Consider the following 20,663-nt stretch of genomic DNA (forward strand, 5'->3'; position numbering starts at 1 on the left):
AACGTGGAACCTGAACATCCCAGATAAGTAGCTCTCCTTGGCTTGCATCCCTCCAGTGACAATTGGCCCACCACCTCACAAGGCAGGACTTTGTTTTCTAGCAAAGGCCGAGGGAATCATGAGCCCTTAACTCTCCTAAGGACCTAAAAGTGGGAGTGAACATTTGGGATAGTTTTGAAAGCATGAGTAACTGACATATACCAAAAACCAAAGGGTTCTGCATAACCCTCAGAGAACCAAAGCACTTCCACTCCCCAGCATCCTTCATCCCCACCAAGCCTAGCCAATAGCGTCCAGCTTAACTTGTGTTCTGGTGGATCTATGTTGAGCTCTGTGCAGACGGAGAACTTTTCAAATGGGTAGGGTGTATCCACTGTAGGGCAGGCCCTGCAGGCTCGGAAGGGATGGGCCCTTGCAATTCCTTTTTTTAGTTTGCATTCAAAGACCAGGAACAGACAGGCCCAGCAGTTCTCTGGGTCCTCACTGCCCTACTTCCTCTTCTTCAAGGGAAAGTCTTGCCACAAATTGCATATCCTGAGCTTTGTCTTTTTCTTACTTTGTCCAAACACCCCCTGGCCTGGGGCTAACCCCAGATGCCCAGGGCTCTTGATCCACACACTCATGACAAGCAGGAGACAATCTTAGGAGGTGGAAAACCAAAACCAAACTGTCTGAGCTCTTTGAACTGGTTAGTATGTCAGGAAAGGGAGGGACTCACTGTCTAATTCGGCTCCCCTAGAAATGGCCAATGGCCAGCAACAGAGTGGGCAGGGCCGCCACGTACAGCTGTGCAGGCTGCGCACTGCATAACTCAGTCAACTACAATGTAAACAGCGCCCCCCTACAGTTGTGTAGTGAAGTGCAGTGACCTGGGAGTCGGGAGTACAGAAATTGGCAACCGAGTACATAAATGGGCTTCGTTAAATCCAACACAGGGACTTGGAGATACAGCATCTTGTCCAGTGTGTGCTTTTTACAGATAAAGAAACTGAGGGCCAGAAAGAAGAAGAAATTGGTCCAGAGTCGTAAAACAAGTTAGAAGCTGTGCTGGGATTAAAACTAGGGCTTCTGAAGCCAAATTCAGTGCTCTGAGTTCCCTCCCTCCCTGAGGCTCTGAGTATCACATTCCCTGTCTACTCCTTGTTAGCAGGTTAGTGTGTGAGGTTAGTGAGGTTCTTGGAGGCCTGAATATTTTGATTCTTTCTCTCTCTTTTTGGTCTCATATTGTCTTATATGTCAGTAGGTGCATATTGAGCCTCTTTCGTATGCTAGGCATCGTTCTAGATCCCGAGGATAAAGATACAGTCCCTTCCAGTGGAGTGCTGGTAAACGGTTAACAACCGATTCCGGCTCTTGGAATGGGGTGGAGAGAATCCTTCTTTGTAGCCATTTGCCAGTTACTGTGGTGTAAATCCTCCCACCATGGTCAGCTTTAAGTGACCAACAGGCATCACTGAACGGGAAGATTGCACACAATTGTCTCTTGTGAGCAGGGACCAGCACACCACTCGTTCCTTCCCTTGTAGAACTTAAACTCTAGTGGGAGAGTAAGCAAATAGCTCTTGTAGCCATCTGTTATTATGTTTAACTGTAAAAGAAACAAGATGCTTTGAGGGAGAGGAATGGATTCTCCATAGCATATGGTCAGGGAAGATTTCCCCCAGGCTGTGGCACTAAAACTGGAGATGGAGAAGGAGCTGCCTGAGCAAAGATTGGGGGGAGACTGTTCCACACAAAGGGAAAGACCTTGAGGTGGAAAGAGCTTGGTTTGAGGAGCAAAGAGGAAGCCAGTGTGGCTGGAAGCAGGAAGTGGTGAAGCTCATGGCACAGGAGCAGACTGATCCTGCAGGGCCTGGTGGGCCCTGAGGAAGGGTCTGGAATCTACCCCACATGCAATGCGAGGGACCTGGAGGGTTTGAAGCAGGAAAGTTCCAGGATCTGATTGGCATTTTTAAAAGATCACTGTGGCTGCTGTGAAGAGCATAGCTTGCAGCTGAGCAAAATTAGAACTGAGGGCCCAGTTAGAAGGCTCTTGCCAAAGTCCAGGCAGAAAAGGATGAGAATGACTTGGGCTGGGTGATGTCAGAGGAAAGAGAGAAGAGTAGACGCACTTGAGAGGGATGGAGAGGGTAGAACCTGCATGGTTTGCTGATGGGAAGTGACAGAAAATCCTGAGGCCGGAGCTCCAAGCTTCTGACTTGAGCAATCAGGGTGGTACTGCCAAGTGCATCGATGGGGAGACTTTGGGGAAAAACCAGCGTGGAAGGGAAAATCTAGGGCACCTCTTTGGTCATGTGAAGTGAGGGATGCTATAAGACATCCAAGTGAAAATGTTCTATGGGCAGCTGGACATTGATTGTGGGACTCAGAAGGCAGGACTGGGCTGGGGTATGACTGTGGGTTCTTGGGAGCCTGGGCCACTTTGAGGTGAGTGGAGGAAGGCAGCAGCCCAAGGCCCCAAATACTCAGCCAGATCCTAAAGTGGATATTGGGGTCACATCTCTTGACTCCAGTTTTTCCACGCAGCTTGGGTGTGTGTGTGTGTGTGTGTGTGTTTGTTAATCAAGACTTCAGGGCTTCCCTGGTGGCGTAGTGGTTGGGAGTCCGCCTGCCGATGCAGGGGACACGGGTTCGTGCCCCGGTCCGGGAAGATCCCACATGTTGCGGAGCGGCTGGGCCCGTGAGCCATGGCCACTGAGCCTGTGCGTCCGGAGCCTGTGCTCTGCAGCGGGAGAGGCCACAACAGTGAGAGGCCCGTGTACCGCAAAAAAAAAAAAAAAAGACTTCATTGCACTTTAAATGAACTTACAACACAGATTCATAATATCACTGTTGGTGTGTTTCAAAATCTGTCATGGTAGCTCCTGAAAGCTTAAAGAAAGAGCACCATTTTGATCAATGTCTCTACCTAGAGAGAAAGAAAAATGATGTAAGGCTTTCATCACCAAGACATCTGTCTTATTCCTGACGGAGGTGATCCACGTGTTATTCCTGAGGGAGGTGATCCCTGGGATGGCTGTCCAAGGCTGGGAGTGAAAATAATGTTAATTACAGTAAATGTCAGCCTGGTGTTTCCCTTTTCAATTTTTAGGCCTGTTTTCCATGAACCTGACATCTGCTTAACCAGCATATTGCCAAACTCCTGATTTCTTTAAAAAATAATACAAAGGGCAGATTTTTGCTCTCACCGGCACTTGCTGTCTTTCCATCTCCCCCCCTCTGGATGCTTACGCAGTGTCTCTATTTCAGTCCACATCCACCTGCCCCTGCAAGCGTTTGGTCTCCACCACAGATCTTAGAGATGGGGGCCTCTCCACTGCAGGAGGCTGCCCAGCCTGTGTCTGATTGTTTCTGATTTAAAGAATTCTTCCTTCTGTAGGGCTGCACATGCTTTGGAGAGTTGAAGCGATGTCGTGATAAGTCGCACATTAGCAAGCGTGTGTTTATCTAGCACAAAATAGGACACCAGAACCGGATTTTGGTGAGACAAGGATACTGAAGTAGGGGAGAGAGGTTGGCAGGCCAGGGAAGAGGGGGAGACTGTCAGCACCCAGCATGTATCATGAGGGCCCCGTGGAGCCTGGCTGGGGTGCAGAGGGTGAATTGACAGAGGGCCGAGGGTAAAGGGAGGGCTGCCCTGTGTCCCATCTGCTCATGTTCTACTCAGATGAATACTGAGTTAATTTGATAAGCTTGTCCATGGTCATTCATTCACTTGTTCATTCATGAGTTTGTTCTGTCCACTTTCTTGAGAACCTGTTGTATTCCAGACACTGTGCAGGGAGCAGAGGTGAGGAGGGGCAGAACCCCCTCAGCTTGGTTAAAGTAACCTCCCTTTTGGCACCAAAGGTCAGGTTAGCGTAGGGTCTTCAATGCTTCAACTCAAATGAAAGCTTCTCAGAGAGGGCTATCACTGGTCCAGCTGGAAGGGTGTCATTTTCAGGTGTGAGTAGGGGGTCTTATCCGACCCCACCAAGGAGAGCTCTCAGCTGCCCTGCCTGCCCTCTCACAGACACAGCCAGCCTTGATGAGGATGCTCAAAAGCACTAAAAGATGTGTAGCCTGGGAAGCAGACAGGATGAGACCTCGGCACCAGCACCTGGGCCCCAGGCAAGTCAGTCTTGGACCTTTAGTTTCCTCACCTGTTCAATGGGGAAAAAATCCCAAATCACTTGTTAGAATTAAATGAAATACTCTTCTAAGGCACCTGGCCCATCCTGGCACTTAGTAGGTGCTCTGAGAGTGGCAGCTGAATCCCGCTGGGAGATTCGGGGAAGGAGTGGAACAAAAGCCCTGGCCAGGGACTGGGGAGGGCTGGATCCCCACTCTACACGTGCCCCACCGGCTAGAAGACTGGGTCCCGGCAGGTAACCTCCCTTAGCCTCCGTTTCCCATTGGGGAAAGAGGCCCCAAGCCCACCCTTTGTGTGTGTTGACTTCATATTTGTCCATTGCTTCCCCTAGTGTTTGTAACTCTAGGCCCCAAGGGGATGCAGGTGCAGTCCATGGCGTGGTTCCGTCCCCTGGACTCTCCACCCCAGCTGGGGAGGGTTGGCTCAGGAGGCAGGACAGTCAGGGAAGGGCACAGCGTGGGTAGATGGAAAGGGTGAGTGGGACATGCCCTGGGCCCCCTGACAGGCAGGTGCAGGATGGGGCTGACAATATGAGAAGGCATTCGGGGGGAGGGAACTGAGAGCAAAACCTTGGAGGGGAGAGGGGCAGCCAGCACTCCTGCTGTGTGGACTGCTTGTTAAGAGGCCGCCTGCAGGGACCTGATGAGCTGGTGAATATGCGAGCTCTCTCCCAGCTGACATCTCTGTGCACACGTGAGAGCCTCCTCCAGACTGGCTCTCTGGGACCCAGAACTCTCCAGCCACGGTGGTCCCCCGCCTCATCTCACACACGAGGAAGCTTTCTGATTCTTACGTGTTCTTTTTCACACATTTAACATTCAGGGGACATCGAAGTACATATTGATTTGGGTTCTTCCCTGGAAGGTGGACATGTGGCCACAGAAACCCACGGCACAGCCGCTGGCAAGCTCAGAGCCACTCGTGGCCAGAAGCAGCAGTGGGTGTGGACCAGGGATGCTCTGGCTCCCAGATGAGATCACTTCCCTGAGATTCCCCTAAGAAACAAGTGCTGTGCTCATTCCGCGGGGAGGGACAACACCTTTCCACGGAAGTCACTCTCCAATATTCCCTCTGTCTTCTCTCTCTGCCCAGTCTGGGGATAGAGCTGGCCCTTCAGACTGAAGGCACCTCCCTCCCCTAAACCCGCCCCTCCCTCTGGACTCCAGTGGGGAGAAATCATTGCCACCTGTCATTACCCCTCCCCACCCTGTCCTCTCTGGCTAATCCCTTGGCCACATGTGCACACGCAGGCACACACAGCACACACGCGCACACACCAGTTGCTGCCAGCGAGCCGTGTTCTGACCTGCATGAAGCTAGGGCAGCCAAGGATAGGAGACCCCATCCAGAGATAAGGTTCTCTCCTTCGTCAACAGAGGGAAGGAGAAGGAAGACCGGTGGTTGGCTGGTGACATTAGTGGTTGGAGGAGTATGAAGCAGGGTAGACTCCGTAGCGTTTCCTTCTGAGGAAAAAGCCAGTGTGATAATGACCAGTTAGCAGAGAGACATGAAGCCACATCTAGAAGGCAGTCATTGTGTAAAAGAGTCAGATGCTGATTAAGTTGAGAGAGAAGCTAGGAAACAGGGTGGTCTTTGCCAAGAGTAGGGAGGACGCATTTGTCTCTCTCCTGGGGAGACCCAAGTGTGGGCAGGTTTGCTCTAAAGCACCAGTGGGTCAGCAGGGCCTGGTGGTAAGAACTGGCTTGATATCACCAGACCAGCCCCCACCCGATCATGGCCCCCAGTTCCAGCAGCAGGGCAGTGGCAGCTCAGGGCTAAGCCACTGGGGGGCAGCCAGGAGGGTGTTACAGCTCACTTTCGTAAGTGGCTTGAAGCTGAGGGGCACTTGTGTTGGACCCAAGTGCTAGAGAGGAGGGAGGGAATGGCCCCGGTCCTGGCAGCCAACCTGATAGAGACCTGCAGGGGCAATGGCCATCGGCTTGCCCCCTTAGGGTGCCCCAGTGTTCAACTGCCTACTCCTCCCCTCCAAAGGGAGATGAATTTGGAAATGGATCCAGAGGAGAAGGGTGACACAGACTCAGAACATCCAGACTGTAAAGGTTTTTAGACCACCTGGTGTAGCTTCCTCCTTTTCTATATTGGAGACTAAGGCCTGGGGAAAAGTAACTTGTTCAAGGTTCAGCCAGTCGGTGACAGAACCCAGGGGAGGACCCAGGTCTCCTGGTGCCCAACCTAGTTCTCCTCATCACAGCAGCCCTAGCTCTCAGGAGGTGGGCATTGTATTCCCATGTCCCCTTTTCTGAGTCCTAGAATCAGCTGTCCTAAAGTCAGGAGTCCATCCTCTGGCCTTTGACCTTGGCAGTGGTCCTCCAGCCATGTCTCCCTCTGAAGGGATCATGGCTTCCATGCCTAGAAGATCCCAGAGAGAGAGAAGCTTTGGTCACTCCAAGGCCATATAGCCATGTACTCAAGGATTCAGTCCATACCACTGGCATCCTCAATTTTTGAAATAAGACGAGTCTGGAAGGGAACTGTGGTGCCCCCTGCCCACTAGCTCTAAATTTCCTCGCTGAGGTTTTAGCAGCACAGTCCAGCTCCAGGACGAGGCTGGGCTTTCTTGGAAAGGTGATCACATTGCCTGGACCCCCACCAAGGCCTTCATCCCTTTGACACCTGGGTGTGCCCAGAAGCCACAGCCAGGGAGGTAGGGCCCTGAGGCCAGGTCTCCAGAGTTCAGGCAAGGGGAGAGGGAGCTGGGGCCTAGATAATACAGAGCATTAGATGACAGTTTTCTTCAACTCTCTTTTGGCTTGGGAATGCAAAATATGATCATTTTTGCCGGGAGAATTCCCCTTCCTAAGTGTGTTTGGCTTCAGCTGACATTAAGATGAGCTTGCATTCCTCCATACCGCCTGCCTCCAATTCTAAATTGTTTGTGGAGACTCAAGACAGATGCTCGTGTGCCGACAACTGGAAGCTGGCTGTGTGTTTGCTCTAGAGAACCTCTCCGACATGTGCCAGGGCTGGGCCTTAGTAGCAGAGAGCTCAACCCTCTCATTTGACAGATGGGGACACTGAGGCCCAGAAAGCCATAGTGACTCTCCGTGGACACTCGGCCAATTTAGTGACAAAGCTGAGATTAGAACGCAGGTCACCCTGCCCTGGTCCAGCCTTCTCTGGGCTTCACTTTGGGTTCTGGTGACATGCAAACACGTCTGTTGGCTCACGCATGTGGCTGCAGACTCTGAAGACCACAAGTCATGGCCCTACTACCCAGCATGGAACCTGGAGCGTCGTAGCCCCAAAGAGTCATTCGTGGAATTGAAGGACTGTAGAGCAGGGGTATACAGAGGCAGTGGTGGTAGATAAAGATGGGCATGGTGACCTTGGACAAATCCCCACCCCTCTCCCAGCCTGAGTTCTCTCATTAACAAGGGTCTTAAACCCAATCAAGTGGTTCTCAAACTATGTTCCAGGACACCCTAGGGTTCCAAAGAAATGTCTTAGGCTTGTCACTGCAGGTGGGGAGTTTCCTTGTCCCCCATCCTTAACCCCAACCTCAGCTTCCTGTGTCTGCTTTTTATTGTATAGATTTTGTTTCCAAAAGGTGGGATTCACCACAGAAAAACAAAGTTTTGAGACCGCTAGGTTATTGGATCTATAAGATCCCTGTTTGCTCTTGAAAATAAAATCCTAATAAGTTACCCTTCCCTGATAACATATGTGCTGCACAACACTTTTGACCCTGTGTTAAATTGTCCAGGGTTCACGTCCCCTGGCCATGGGGCAGAGAGAAAGTGAGGTACGGGAGGGCCCTTGAGCCCAGCATTGATGCTAGGGGTCTGTCTGTATGTCTGTTGTTCCTGTGCCTGCCATTCCTACGTCCCGATGAGGCAGGACAGCCCAGCTCTAAGGCTCTTGGTGCATGGCTCAGGCAGGAGAGGTCATGACCTGCCTGCTAGGCCGCTCTGCTCCCTGACAGGCTAGGTCCAGGCCTCCCCATGAGCTCTTGAGAAGGGAATGACTGGGTTACCACCCCAGAAACCATGAGTCCCCATTGTGTAATTATTCCTCCCCTTCCCTGATTGTCCATCATTTAAGACAGGGGTCCCCAGCCCCTGGGCCAAGGACCGGTACTGGTCCTTAGCCTGTTAGGAAGCAGACCACACAGCAGGAGGTGAGCGGCGGGCGAGTGAGCAAAGCTTCATCAGCCACTCCCCATCGCTTGCATTACCGCCTGAGCCATCCACCCCCTCCCTGCCGTCTGTGGAAAAATTGTCTTCCATGAAACCGGTCCCTGGTGCCAAAAAGGTTGGGGAGCGCCGATTTAAGAGCCAGACTGAATCAGTTACCAATTGCTACAATGAGGCCATGTAACAAATAATCCCCCCAACTCTGAGTGACAGACAATAATTATTTAGTTCATGTGGCTGGGTCAGCTGGATGTCAACTGACCTCAGCTAAGCTCAACTGAGAGCCCTGCTGGCCTCATGGGGCTTGCTTGTGTATGTGCGGGATGGCTGACCCCAGCCGGGCTTGGCTAGGACAGTTCAGCTCCAAACATCTCTCATCCTTTTCCTGGGGTCAGTGGGCCAGAGTGAGCAAATACTTCTCACATTGATGGCCGAAGTGCAAGTGGGCAAAAGCAGAAACAGACAAGGCATCCTAAGACCTTGGCTGGAAACAGACACACTTTAATTTCTGCCTCATATGGCCCAGTCCAGCGTTAAGTGGGGATGCTTCATAGGCGTTGTCTATTGTTGTTAGTCAGAGCTGAATTTTCTACTTTAATTCAACACATTTTACTGAGCATCTCTGTGTCCCAAACCCTGCAGTGGGAATGAAGAGATAAGTGAAACCCAGGCCTTGTCCTCACATTGCTTGGAGTCTTGGGATGGCGAGAAGATGTATGCAATTCACTCTGCTCAGTGTAGAGGTTTAACCCCAACCCTTAACAGGTATTCACTAAACTTCACACGTATTCATTCCTCCATGAGTGGAGGTATAGGCAGAAAGAAGCTCACAATCCAGTGTGATTCCCCTGATGCCCCAGCAGCTCTCAAGGGCAGGGCCCAGAGCCCCGTCCTCCAGAGGCTTCCTGGGGGAGGGCATAGTTACTAGGTCTCCTGTGAGGGCTGCAGGCCCCCAAGGGCAGGATCCCTGGAGCCGGAGGGCTCCCTGACCTGGAGCCACCTCCTCTCCAGTGGAGGCCTTCCTCCCTCAACGGGCAGAAGCTTCTCTGATGAGGGGACAGCATTCTCCCCACACCCCGCCTCTTCTCTCCTATCTCACCAGCGCCTCACTAGGGCCTAGACGGGGGTGAGGGGGCCTCGCGCCTCACCAGCAATGCCCCCAAACCTGATATTGCCTTCTTAGATGCCTGTCTTTGAAACAATGGCTTCAGGTAAGAAGGGAAAGACAGCTGGGGCTGGCGGCAGATCAAGAACCACCAAGCTTTCATTATTTGCCACAGCAGAAGGGGCAGCAATGCAGAGGATACAAATCAGCCAGGCATCTACAGCTCACCCCATCGCAGGTTGGAATGTGTGATTTTGCTTTGCATAGCAGAAGGAGGTCCACATTACCATTTCTTTTTGCCTAGGGTCTTTTCTTTTGTCAGGGTCTTTTCTCCTGTCCCCTGCCCCTACCTATCTGTGATTTGCTTTTAGACATGAAGATTCTTGAGGGGCAAGTAAAACTGGGAAGAGGGAGATAACACGAGAGAGCTCTGATACTATTTCAGCCTCCCTGGCCCCCATCCCAGCTCCCACCATCCAAGGAAAATGAAAGCTCTTGCCTGCGCAATGTACATCTGCAACCCAAAGCAGGACCCAGAGAAGCCTGGCGGCCTGGCGGATGGAAGGTGGCTGAAAGATGGTCACTCTCAGGTTCCCCAGAGTAGCTTCCTCCTGCTGTCAAATCTGGTGCTTCATCCAGATTTTCAAGGTCCTTGGGACTCTGGCTGTGTCCTTCTGGCACACCTGGTCACCTGTATTCCGCCTGTTGTGATCAGGGATGCACCTGTCAGTTCTCTAGCGAGCAGGATCTGAGGCCATGGGACCCAGGATGGGTGAGTTTTTAAGAAAGAGTGGGAGGGAGGAGGGCTAGCCTGGCAGTGAGGAGCTTAAGTGACAGAAGTGGGGAGGAAGGCTTGATGGTGGCGGGCAGCCCAGGGCAGGACCGATGAGGCCTCAGAGTGCGACCCTGCCACTTCCTAGCTGCATGACCATGGCCGGTTACCTGCCTTCTCTGTGCTTCAGTTTCCTCACCTGTGAAGTGAGAATAATAATATACTTACTTCAAGAGGTTGTTGTGAGGATTAAATAAATTTAGAACAGTACCCGGTGCCTAGTGAGTTCTATGTGCATGTACACTATAATTTTTATTACTGTTATCTAAATGGTAAGGAACTGTCCGTACCAATCAGAAAGCTAGGAAATAAACTAAGGGAAGAAGAGGCCAACAGGTACTGATTCTGGGAACAGGTTCTCAGAGGGTGAGAAATCCATCAGGCAGGTCTCTCTCCATATTCCTGGCACAGAGCAAAGATAAAAATATACAAAGCTACTCCTGAATGTTGCCCCGAATAGTGTGTAGCTGGATAAGAAAGCAGGGAAGATGTGGAAACTACTGTAATCCATGGTAGAAAGCAACAGAAGCTATGAGCAACCCAGAGGAAGGAACACGTTGTAGCAGAGGTGTCATCAGAGCTGGGCCTTGATGTCTGAGTAGAAGGGAAGAAAGGCCTTCAGTCAGGGTGAACAGCATGGGCAAAGGCACTGAGGCAGCTCGGAGAGCAGGGAATCTTGATTCAGTTCCAGCTGACCGAGATCTACTGCGTGCTCTCCGTGGACCAGGCGCTGCACTGGTTAGTCACTGCATTCAGTATTGTCCACCACACTTTGGGTATTATTATTCCCATTTTATAGAAGAGTAAACTGAGGACCAGAGAAGTCCCTGACCCAGGGTCACCCATTAGTCAATGAATGCTGGAGCCAGGCTTCTCACATTGAGATCACTAGGCAAAATTTGATGTAATGGGGCGGGGGCGGGGGGGGGACGGTCAGGGAAGCTTCCTGGGGAGGGGTCAAGAATGCGACATTTGTGCTGAGATCTAAAGGTGATGAGAAGTTCATCAGAGATGCTCAGGCAGAAGAAATAGCACGTGCAAGGGCCCCAAGATGGGAGGAAGCAAGGTGCATCTAAGGACCAGAAAGGCGGCCCTGGGGCCTGGACAGCAGGGAGCCAGAGGAAAACTTGATGAGACAGGCTAGGGATGCTCTGAGGGCCATGGGACCACATGGAGACTTCGGACTTTCTCCCCAGATCCTTGGGAAGCTAGTGGCAGCAGTGGGGGCTGTGACTGGTAGAGGGTGGAGCAGCCCATCATGGATGCTCAGCTGAGTCTCCTTGAGCTCTAGTGAGCACTCCCTGTGGAGCTGTTGAGTCCACAGGAGCTCCAGACACGTGTTGGCCAGTGTGCCTCAGCATTTGGGACTGTGAGCACCCTGCCTGGTGATAGCACAATAGCCTCCACCTTAGCCTGGGGTGGTGGGTTTGAGATCAAGCGATGCTCAAACATCATGCTGTGGTTTCAGTGCTCTCTTGGGACTGGCTGATGCTTTTTTTAAAGATAAGATTCTGAGAAAGGGAGCAGCAGCTGATGTAACTTTGGCCATAGTCCACAGGAGAGCAGGCCAGGAACTGTGGTTTCTTTCCCCCTCTGTCATCAATATCAAGGGCAGTAAAGTGGCAAGCTGCCCAACCAGGCTCCCACTGTCACTGCAATCGGCCTGTTGACTTCCATCAAAAACAACTTTGTTTTCTTTTATTGGTATTTGGGGTTCATAAATCTTTGAGAAGAGTACATTCACCAAGCATGAAAGCCACGTGCCATCAGGGGGACGGGCCAGAGATCTTGTCGGGAGCCAAGGTCAGGGTGTCAGACTTGACATCACTTTTAGGAAATCCATTCTCTGGTTGGTTCGGTTTGGTCAGAAGCAAATGCCGACTCGGGGAAGAAACCAGCACTTTGTAACTTAATGCCCTGTCCCTGAGAGCTTTTGTCCTCTTCCCTGTGGCCAGATTTCACTAATCCTGTCCAGGGGGTTGGGGGGTGGGGACACTGGGGGAGACAGGACTAGTCCTAGACAAAGCCCCATGGGGGAGGGAAGGAGCACAGGGCTGCCGGCCTCCTCTCCCATCTACTGCCCCCAACCAAACCCAAAGACAGAGGAGGTGTGGGACCGGAGGGCAAGAGGGAAGACCCGTTTCTCTGAAAAGAATTTTCCCTGCCTCCAGTGGGTCCTTCTCTGAAAAGCTGCTCTCCCAGGGGTAGCACATCACCCCAGTGCCCTAAGCTACCTGATCACGGGCTTGCTCTAACCTCCTCCCAGCTGAGTGATTTGGGGCAAATTACTTAACCTCCCAGAGGTATGATAATATCTACTTCACAGGGTTGGTGTGCGATTTAACTAAGTAATATAAAATTACTGGTGAGATACCTAGAATAGTGCCTGGAACATATCAGTGCTCAGTGAATATTTTTTCCCCATGTTACTCATTGAGGGGAGAGAGCGTCCCAGCCAAATGTGGGTCCTGGTCTCTAACCATTCAATTAAGCAGTATCTATTGACTGCTGACTCTGAGCTAGATCTTTATTCAAGGCAGTAAGTATACAGCAGTGAGCAGCGTCTCTCGGCACTTAGAAGACATAAGAATATTATGAGAATATCAGCCACGTGACAATAAACAGATAAATATGTAACATGTTAGTGATAAGTGCTATGAGGACAAATGAATAAGGGGGATAGGAGTGACAGGGTGTCCTGGTAAGGGACAAGATGGCATTGAAACAGACCCGAATGACTTGAGGGAGTGAGCCCTGCAGGTGACCCATGGAGGAGCTTTCCAGGCAGAGGGAACAGCGAGGGCAAAGATGCTAAGTGGGGACGGGTCAGACACATTCTAAGAACGGCTAGGGGGACAGAATGGCTGCAGCAGAGGGATGGAGGGGGAGGACAGGAAATGAGGGGCAGAGGGAACCGGGTGGGATCATGCAGGGCCTTGCGGGTAAGGATTTTGGCTTTGACTGTGAGTTGGTGGGAAAATGATGAAGCATATGGAGCTGAGGAGTGATTGGATCTGACAGGTCTTGGAAGGATCCTTCTGGCCATGTTTGCCCAAGAAGCACTGATGGTGGACAAGGCCCTGAAGGCACCATTTATGGCCTTAGCTTCACTGGCCCTCACCCGCTTGTCGGCCTGGGAGTGGCGGGTGGGTCTGGATTTCTTGACTGCCCAGCATGCCTTCCTCTTGTCAAGGTCACCTCCCTTTGCTGGGCTCAGATGCAGGAAAGGGAGGACCAAGAACCACCAGGGGACATCTCCAGGGGGCACCAGGGAGCCAGATAAAGTGTTGCCCCCCAGTCAGGGAATGTGCGTGGCCTGTGCATGTGTGTGCATGGATGTGTGTCTGTGTGTGGGCATGTGTGCACGCACACGTGTGCCTCTCTGTGTGTACATATGTGCGTGTGCATGTGTGTGTGTCCATTCCTAGGACAGAGTTGGAGAGTTCCTCGTCTGCAACTCCACTTCTCCTTCGACCTCTCTCTGTCCACCTCCCAGCTGTACACAGGTGACACTAGTATCTCTCTCTGCTCTGTGACATGCCCTCATTGGCCAAGGACCTGTGCCCCTTCATCCCTCTGTGCTCACCCGACCAGGCCCCTCTTCCCCAAGGCTGCCTGCTTCTAACCAGGCTGGTAAGTCCATTCGTGGGCTGGGCTTTGTAAATAAGAGTATGTAAATAACATACTCTTCTACCCCCACCCCCACTTAGGGCTATGACACTAAGTTCATGTGGCAGATTAGCAATCATGAAGACAGGGTTGGCAGCTACGTAGCCACTCGCTGTCACTGTCTGCTCCTGTATCCCCAGCAGGTACTGCTCACTGATCACACTAGTCTTGCCCACTGAGCCCAGACTTGACCTCAGAATCCTTCTTAATTAACTCAGTGCTCCAGGCAACACTAATAATCAATTGACATGGATGAGTGAGAACACATGTCTAACGTCCCTAATCTAAGGTATTCTAGTGTTACCTCAGGGGACTCTAATTCTGGGACTCTAATGATGGAATTTTTGGCCACTGTATCCATTTGCTGAGCAGAAAAGAAAGCGTAACAGAAACCTCTTGCTCCTGCCTGTACAGTAGGCCTTACTCAAATACATGCTCCAGGGCATCACTCTTGAACACTCAGACTCAGGGGGTCCGTGCCAAGGGAAGGACAGAGGGACGCTCAAGGGTACTAGCCTCAGATTCAGAGTCCCTATCCAGCAGGCTTCGGGACCTTGGGCAGGTCAGTTCACCTCTCTGACCCTGGGCTTTCCCTTTGCTGCCCACATCACGGGGTTGTAGTGGAGATCAGATGATAGCAGGTATGTGAGTGTTCTGTGAAATTTATAAAGTGCCCTACACATGAAAGGAACGACAATGATATTCTGTCTACTGTTTTGTTCTGCTGATTGGTTTTCACTTATCTGAGAGTTTTGGCTCATGGTAGGATCCCACCCCTTAAATCCCGTGGGCTCCAAGTTTGGTGGTCCTGTAGGTACTGATACGTAACGAGGCCACACATGCCTGAAAATGCCTCGTGGAGGGAAGGAGTCGCAGAGCAGGTACCTGAGGTCCTGGCTCTGATGCTGCTGCTGACCCACTGTGTACCCCTGGACAGCCTCTTCACCTCTCTGGGTCTGAACCCCCCTCTGCCAAATGTGGATGATGCTTGCCCATTCCCCCAAAGTCCTGTGAGGGTAAATGGTGGCAAATGTGAGGAGACCCAGAACCCTAAGCAGCATACAAGCGTGAACTGCTATCTCTTGTGATTCAGCACAAGAATGCCAAAGGGGTAGAGCTCTTTGCCCCAAGGCTTTCCACTAGGTGGAATCGGTTAACTGACCGATTAGAGGCCGAGGTGAAAGGGTTACGGGAATTTCTCTCTGCTTTGCCTCAGCTGCTCCAGCCGAGCAGTATGCCAGGTGGAGCTTTGCATATGGATTCAGAAGGAGGTGGTCAGCCAGCAGCGCTGGAGCCGTGGCCACTAGGACCTCAGGCTTGGTGGGGCTGTGGGGGGAGGCGAGAGAGGTAGGAAATCAGCTCCGTGACTCTTTAGCAGGCAGAGGTGAGAGAAGGGAGAAAGAGAGGGAGGAGTGAGGAGCGAAGGAGGAGAGAGGAGGGAAAAGAAAAAAAAAAAACGGAAGAGGAGACCAGCAGAAGCTAGAAGAAGCAGCGTTGGAGGAAGGAGTGATGGAGAGCGACGGGGACTGTCTCTTCCTTGTGGGAGCAGGAATTCTCTCGGGAAGGGCCTGGGTCTTCCCCTTCAGACGCCCCTGGTCTAAGAGTAGGTTTTATGCCTATGCCTCCCCTATCAGATTGGCTCGCCCAGGGCAGTGGCTGGGCCTTTCCCATCAGACCGTTGGTTCCCCAAACAGGAACTGGGGCTCCCCAGGGATAGGGGAACATACTCCATCCACAGCCAAGACCCTGGACCTCCACCTGCCTGACCTCTCTCCTCCCCACCCAGGGTTCACGGACACCTTCAACATGGACATCAAGAAGCCCCGAGTCATCCCCGGCTCCAGAGCCGCCTTCTTTGGCTACACGGTGCAGCAGCATGACATCAGCGGCAAGAAGTGGTGAGTGAGAGCTGCCGCCTCCACCGTAGCCCTGCACTGCCCCGCACCCAGCCCCTCCATCGGCTGGCCGCACTGGCCCTCCCGTGTAGACGCCCCCCGCTTGCCGGGGACTTGACTTCTTGTCGTGGCAGGTCAGGGGCTGCCTAGGATCTGCCCCTGTCCATGAAATCATGAGCATCCCATTTCTCAGGCTTTGATCTTCTCATTTGAGAAATGGGAATGAACACCCCTACTTCTCCGGGTTATGGGACAGCACAAGTAGCAGGCACCTGGAACCAATAATTAGCCCTTCCCATCCCCTCTCAGGACCTCAGGGTCTCATCAGTGGGGGCAGTGCCTCTGGTCCTGGTGGCTGGGAGAGCTGTTGGGGAGCGGAATGTCTCTGAGGGGACAGATGCGAGTGTGCTCAAAGCTAAAATACAGGAACAGTGGGGCAAAGGGAAGTGAGAGCAAGGCTGAGTGGCGGGGAGAGGGCCAGAGAGATCCCAAGGACCCCTCTGGGACGGGGGCGATCAAGAGGCGGGAAGGGTCCGTGTCTGATTTTTTTTTTTTTTCTTGCGTTATGCGGGCCTCTCACTGTTGTGGCCTCTCCCATTTGCGGAGCACAGGCTCCGGACGCGCAGGCTCAGTGGCCATGGCTCACGGGCCCAGCCGCTCCGCGGCATGTGGGATCTTCCCGAAACGGGGCACGAACCCGCGTCTCCTGCATCGGCAGGCGGACTCTCAAGCACTGCGCCACCAGGGAAGCCCCGTGTCTGATTTTTAATATAACTTTGTTGGATTGTATTTTACATATTATATAATTTACTCATTTCAAGTGTCGATTCGGTGATTTTTCTTAAAGTAAATTTACCAAGTTGTGCAGCTCACCAGTTGTAGAACAGTTTCCTCGCCCCAGTAAGATCCCTCATGCACATGTACTGTTCATTGCCATTCTTCTCCTGCTGATTGGTTTTCAGCTGTCAGAAGGCAAGGCTTTCCTTCCTTCCTGAGATGGAAAGGACTAGCCCTTTGATTTGCCCTCTTAGAAGCCCTTGCCGAGTCGAGGGACCATGTGAACGCTGACGATAAATGTCCTACCTGCCCTCTTCCCAATCTGGCCTCTGCCTACCCTCCCACTCTCTTCTCCTTCTGCTTCCCCCACCTCCTTTCCTGCACTCAACACTCTACCACATTGCATTATTTCCATTTTTCCAGTTCTCCAGAGCTTCTTTGCACATGCTGTTCCTTCCTCCCGTGATGTCCTCTCCTACCTTCCCCACTCACCCTACCCTACCACTCAGATCTGACAGATTCTCTGATACATTTTTTTGTGAAGGAGTATCTAATTATCTTTCTACTGAGGTATAACTTAGATACAGTAAAGCATAGACACCTTAAGTGTCCAAACCAGTGAACTTGTACACATGTATATGGCCATTGTGCTCACCTCCCAGAACATGATATAGAACATTTCCAGCTCCCTGGAAAGCTCCTTGTGCCTCCCACCCCTCTAGGTAACCACTGTTCTGACTCCTATTACCATAAATTGATTTTTGCCTGTTTTTGAACTTCATATAGATGATATCACACATTAAGTACTTATTTGTACCTGACCTGTTTTACTCAACATTATGTCTTTGAGGTTTAACATACTGTTGAATGTTTCACACTTGATGTTTCTTCACTGATGTGTAATATTCTTCGGTAGCAATGCACCACGTTTTTTTTTATTTATTCTACTATTGATGGATCTTTGGATTGTTTCCATTTTTGGCTATTTCAAGTAGAGATACTATTGACATTCTTATACATGTCTTCTGATGAACATATGCACTAATTTTTATCCGGTATATACTCAGGAATAGAATCACTGAGTTAAAGGGAAGGTATATGTTTGTAGGACCTGCCAAGCAATGGTTTACCAATTGAAACTCTTCTAGTAACATGAGAGTTCTAGTTGCTTCCCGTCCTCGCTAACACTTGGTATTATCAGTCGTTAATTTTAGCCATTCTGATGGTGTGTAGTGGTATCTAATTGTGGGGTTAATTGGCATTTTTCTAATGACTAATGATGTTGAGTAAACTTTGGTAAATTTATTGGCCATTTTGGTATCCTATTTTGTGAAGTGTCCAGTTGAGTCTTTTGCCCATTTTTTAAATTGTGTTGTGTGTCTTTTTCTTATTGATTTATAGGACTTTAAAAAATATGTTCTATATACAAATCCTTTGTCAGAGAAAAACATTGCAAAGAACTTCTTCCAGTCTATATCTTGCCTTTTCATTCTTTTAATGGTATCTTTTTATGAACAGAGTTCTTAACTTCAGTGAAGTCTGATTTATCTGTCTTTTTTATGGTTAGTGTTTCTTGTGTGTCCCATTTAAGAAATTTTTGCTTCTCCCAAGATCATGAAGATATTTTCCTCTGTTTTCTTCCAGAAGTTTGATGATTTTACTTTCTCATTTAAGTCAGTGATTCATCTCAAATTAAGTTTTGTATGAGATGTGAGATAAAGATCTAAGGTTTGGTTTTTTTTTTAATATGGATATCCAGTTGATCTGGCACCATTTGTTGAAAGACTATTTCCCCACTAAATTGTAGTGTCATCTTTGTTGAAAATCAGGTGACCCTGTACGTATGGGTCTATTTCTAGCCTCTGTTCTACTCCATAGAATAGAAAGCTGCCTTGGTTACTATAGCTTCAAAGCAAGTCTTGAAGTTAGTATGAGTTCTCCATCTTTGTTCTTCTTTGACAAGATTGTTTTAGCTATACTAGGTCCTCTCTATTTCCTTATGAATTTTAGAATAGGCTTGTCAATTTCCCCAATCAAGCTTGCTGAGATTTTGATTGGGATTGCATTAAATTTATAGATCAACTTGGGGAGAAATGAAATCTTGATAATACTGAGTCTTCCAAACCATGAACATGTATATCCCTCCATTTATTTAATTTTTAAAATTTTTTCTCTCAACAGTGCTTTGAAATTTTCAGTGTAAAACTCTTGCATACCTTTTATTATATTAATGCCTAGGCATTCAATATTTTATGCTAATTAAAAATAGAATATTCTTTTTATTTTTTATTTATTTATTTGGTTGCACCAGGTCTTAGTTGAAACAGGCAGGTTCCTTAGTTGCGGCTCGTGGGTCTCCTTAGTTGCAGGTCGCTGTCTCCTTAGTTGCGGCACGTGGGCTCCTTAGTTGCGGCTCACAGGCTCCTTTAGTTGTGGCTTGCCGGCTCCTTAGTTGCGACACATGGGCTCCTTAGTTGTGGCATGCAAACTCTTGGTTGCAGCACGCATGTGGGATCTAGTTCCCTGACCAGGGATCGAACCCGGGCCCCCTGCATTGGGATCATGGAGTCTTAACCACTGCACCACCAGGGAAGTCCCTAAAATAGAATATTCTTATTTCATTTTCCAATCTTTTGCTAGTACAGAAAAATACAATTGACTTTTGTATATTTACGTTGGATCCAGCAACTTTACTAAATTCATTTATTATTTATAATAGTTTGCTTGTAGATCCTTTTGAATTTTCTATGTATACAAGCAGATCATCTGAAGTAATTGCTTTATTTCTTCTTTTCCAATCTTCATAGCTTTTGTTTTGTTTTGTTTTGTTTTGTTTTTTGGCGGAGCACAGGCTCTGGACGCGCAGGCTCAGCGGCCATGGCTCACGGGCCCAGCCGCTCCGCGGCATGTGGGATCTTCCCAGACCGGGGCACGAACCCATGTCGCCTGCATCGGCAGGCGGATTCTCAACCACTGTGCCACCAGGGAAGCCCTCCAATCTTCATAGCTTTTATTTCTGTTTCTCTTGCCTAATTGCAATAGCCAGGACCTTCAGTACAAGACTGAATAGAAGTTGTGATCCCAAATGTGATTTTCTTACTTCCCTTATTAGAGGGACAACTTTTCAATATTTCATAATTAAATAAGATGTTAACTGTAGTTTATTGATTTGTTTGTTGTAGATACCTTCATATTAAGAAAGTTTTCTTCTGTTCCTACTTTTCTGAAGTTTACTTGTGTGTGTTTGTCTCTGTGTGTGTGTATGTAATAGGTGTTGAATTTTATCAGATGCTTTTTCTGCAAAGATTGAGATATTATATGGTTCTCCTTTATTCTGTTAATATTAATTATATTCATTGATTTTTTTTTAATATTAAGCCCAATTTGTATTCCTGGGATAAACTTGGTCACCACATATTCATATCTATATATATATACATATATATGTGTGTATATATATGTATATATGTATAAATTGATTCTATTTATTAATATATTCTCAGGAACTTTATTTCTATGTACATGAGGTATATTGTGCAGCTAAATGCATCCAATATATTCTTTTTTTTTTTTTTTTTAACTTTTTTATTAGAGTATAATTGCTTTCCAATGTGTGATAGTTTCTGCTGTATAACAAAGTGAATCAGCGGTAAGTATACACACATCCCCATATCCCCTCTCTCTTGCGTCTCTCTCCCACCCTCCCTATCCCACCGCTCTAGGTGGACACTGAGCTGATCTCCCTGTGCTATGCGGCTGCTTCCCACTGAGTGATGTTTTTTCTTTACTAGACGAGAAACAAGAGTGACTGGATGTGAGCTTGTTCTTGGTCTTAGGACTTGGTTATATGATTCTTTGTGCTTTTCTGTCTTGTAAAAATCTTTTCTCTCTCAAATTTGATTAAAAACGAGGGACCAGTAGGTGAGGAAGTAGGGAAGCTATGGCCTGGGTGGGAAGGCCCAGGAGAGCCGGTCAGGTCCTGAAATGCAGCTGTGACACTGCCGGCGCATGTGAGCGCGGGGCGCGGGGGTGCACGGGTGGCTGCCAGTGCGCCGTTGGGTGTGCGCCCCTTCCTATCGCCCTCACAGCCCCTCCCCCC

The 20,663-nt window shown here is 49.6% G+C and overlaps 1 protein-coding gene across 1 annotated transcript in view; it reads left to right on the forward strand.

Annotated features, from left to right (window-relative positions):
* The window catches only part of ITGA11 (integrin subunit alpha 11), a 134,011-nt gene that overhangs the window by 15,693 nt on the left and 97,655 nt on the right, over positions 1–20,663 (forward strand). The window contains exon 2 of the mRNA XM_007445599.1: positions 15,679–15,790. Within this exon, the coding sequence (XP_007445661.1) occupies positions 15,679–15,790 (112 nt within the window). The remainder of the gene's footprint in view (positions 1–15,678; positions 15,791–20,663) is intronic.

The sequence above is a fragment of the Lipotes vexillifer genome, unplaced genomic scaffold (genome assembly GCF_000442215.2).
Source record: "Lipotes vexillifer unplaced genomic scaffold, Lipotes_vexillifer_v1.1 scaffold972, whole genome shotgun sequence".
NCBI classification, from domain to species: Eukaryota; Metazoa; Chordata; class Mammalia; order Artiodactyla; family Lipotidae; genus Lipotes; species Lipotes vexillifer.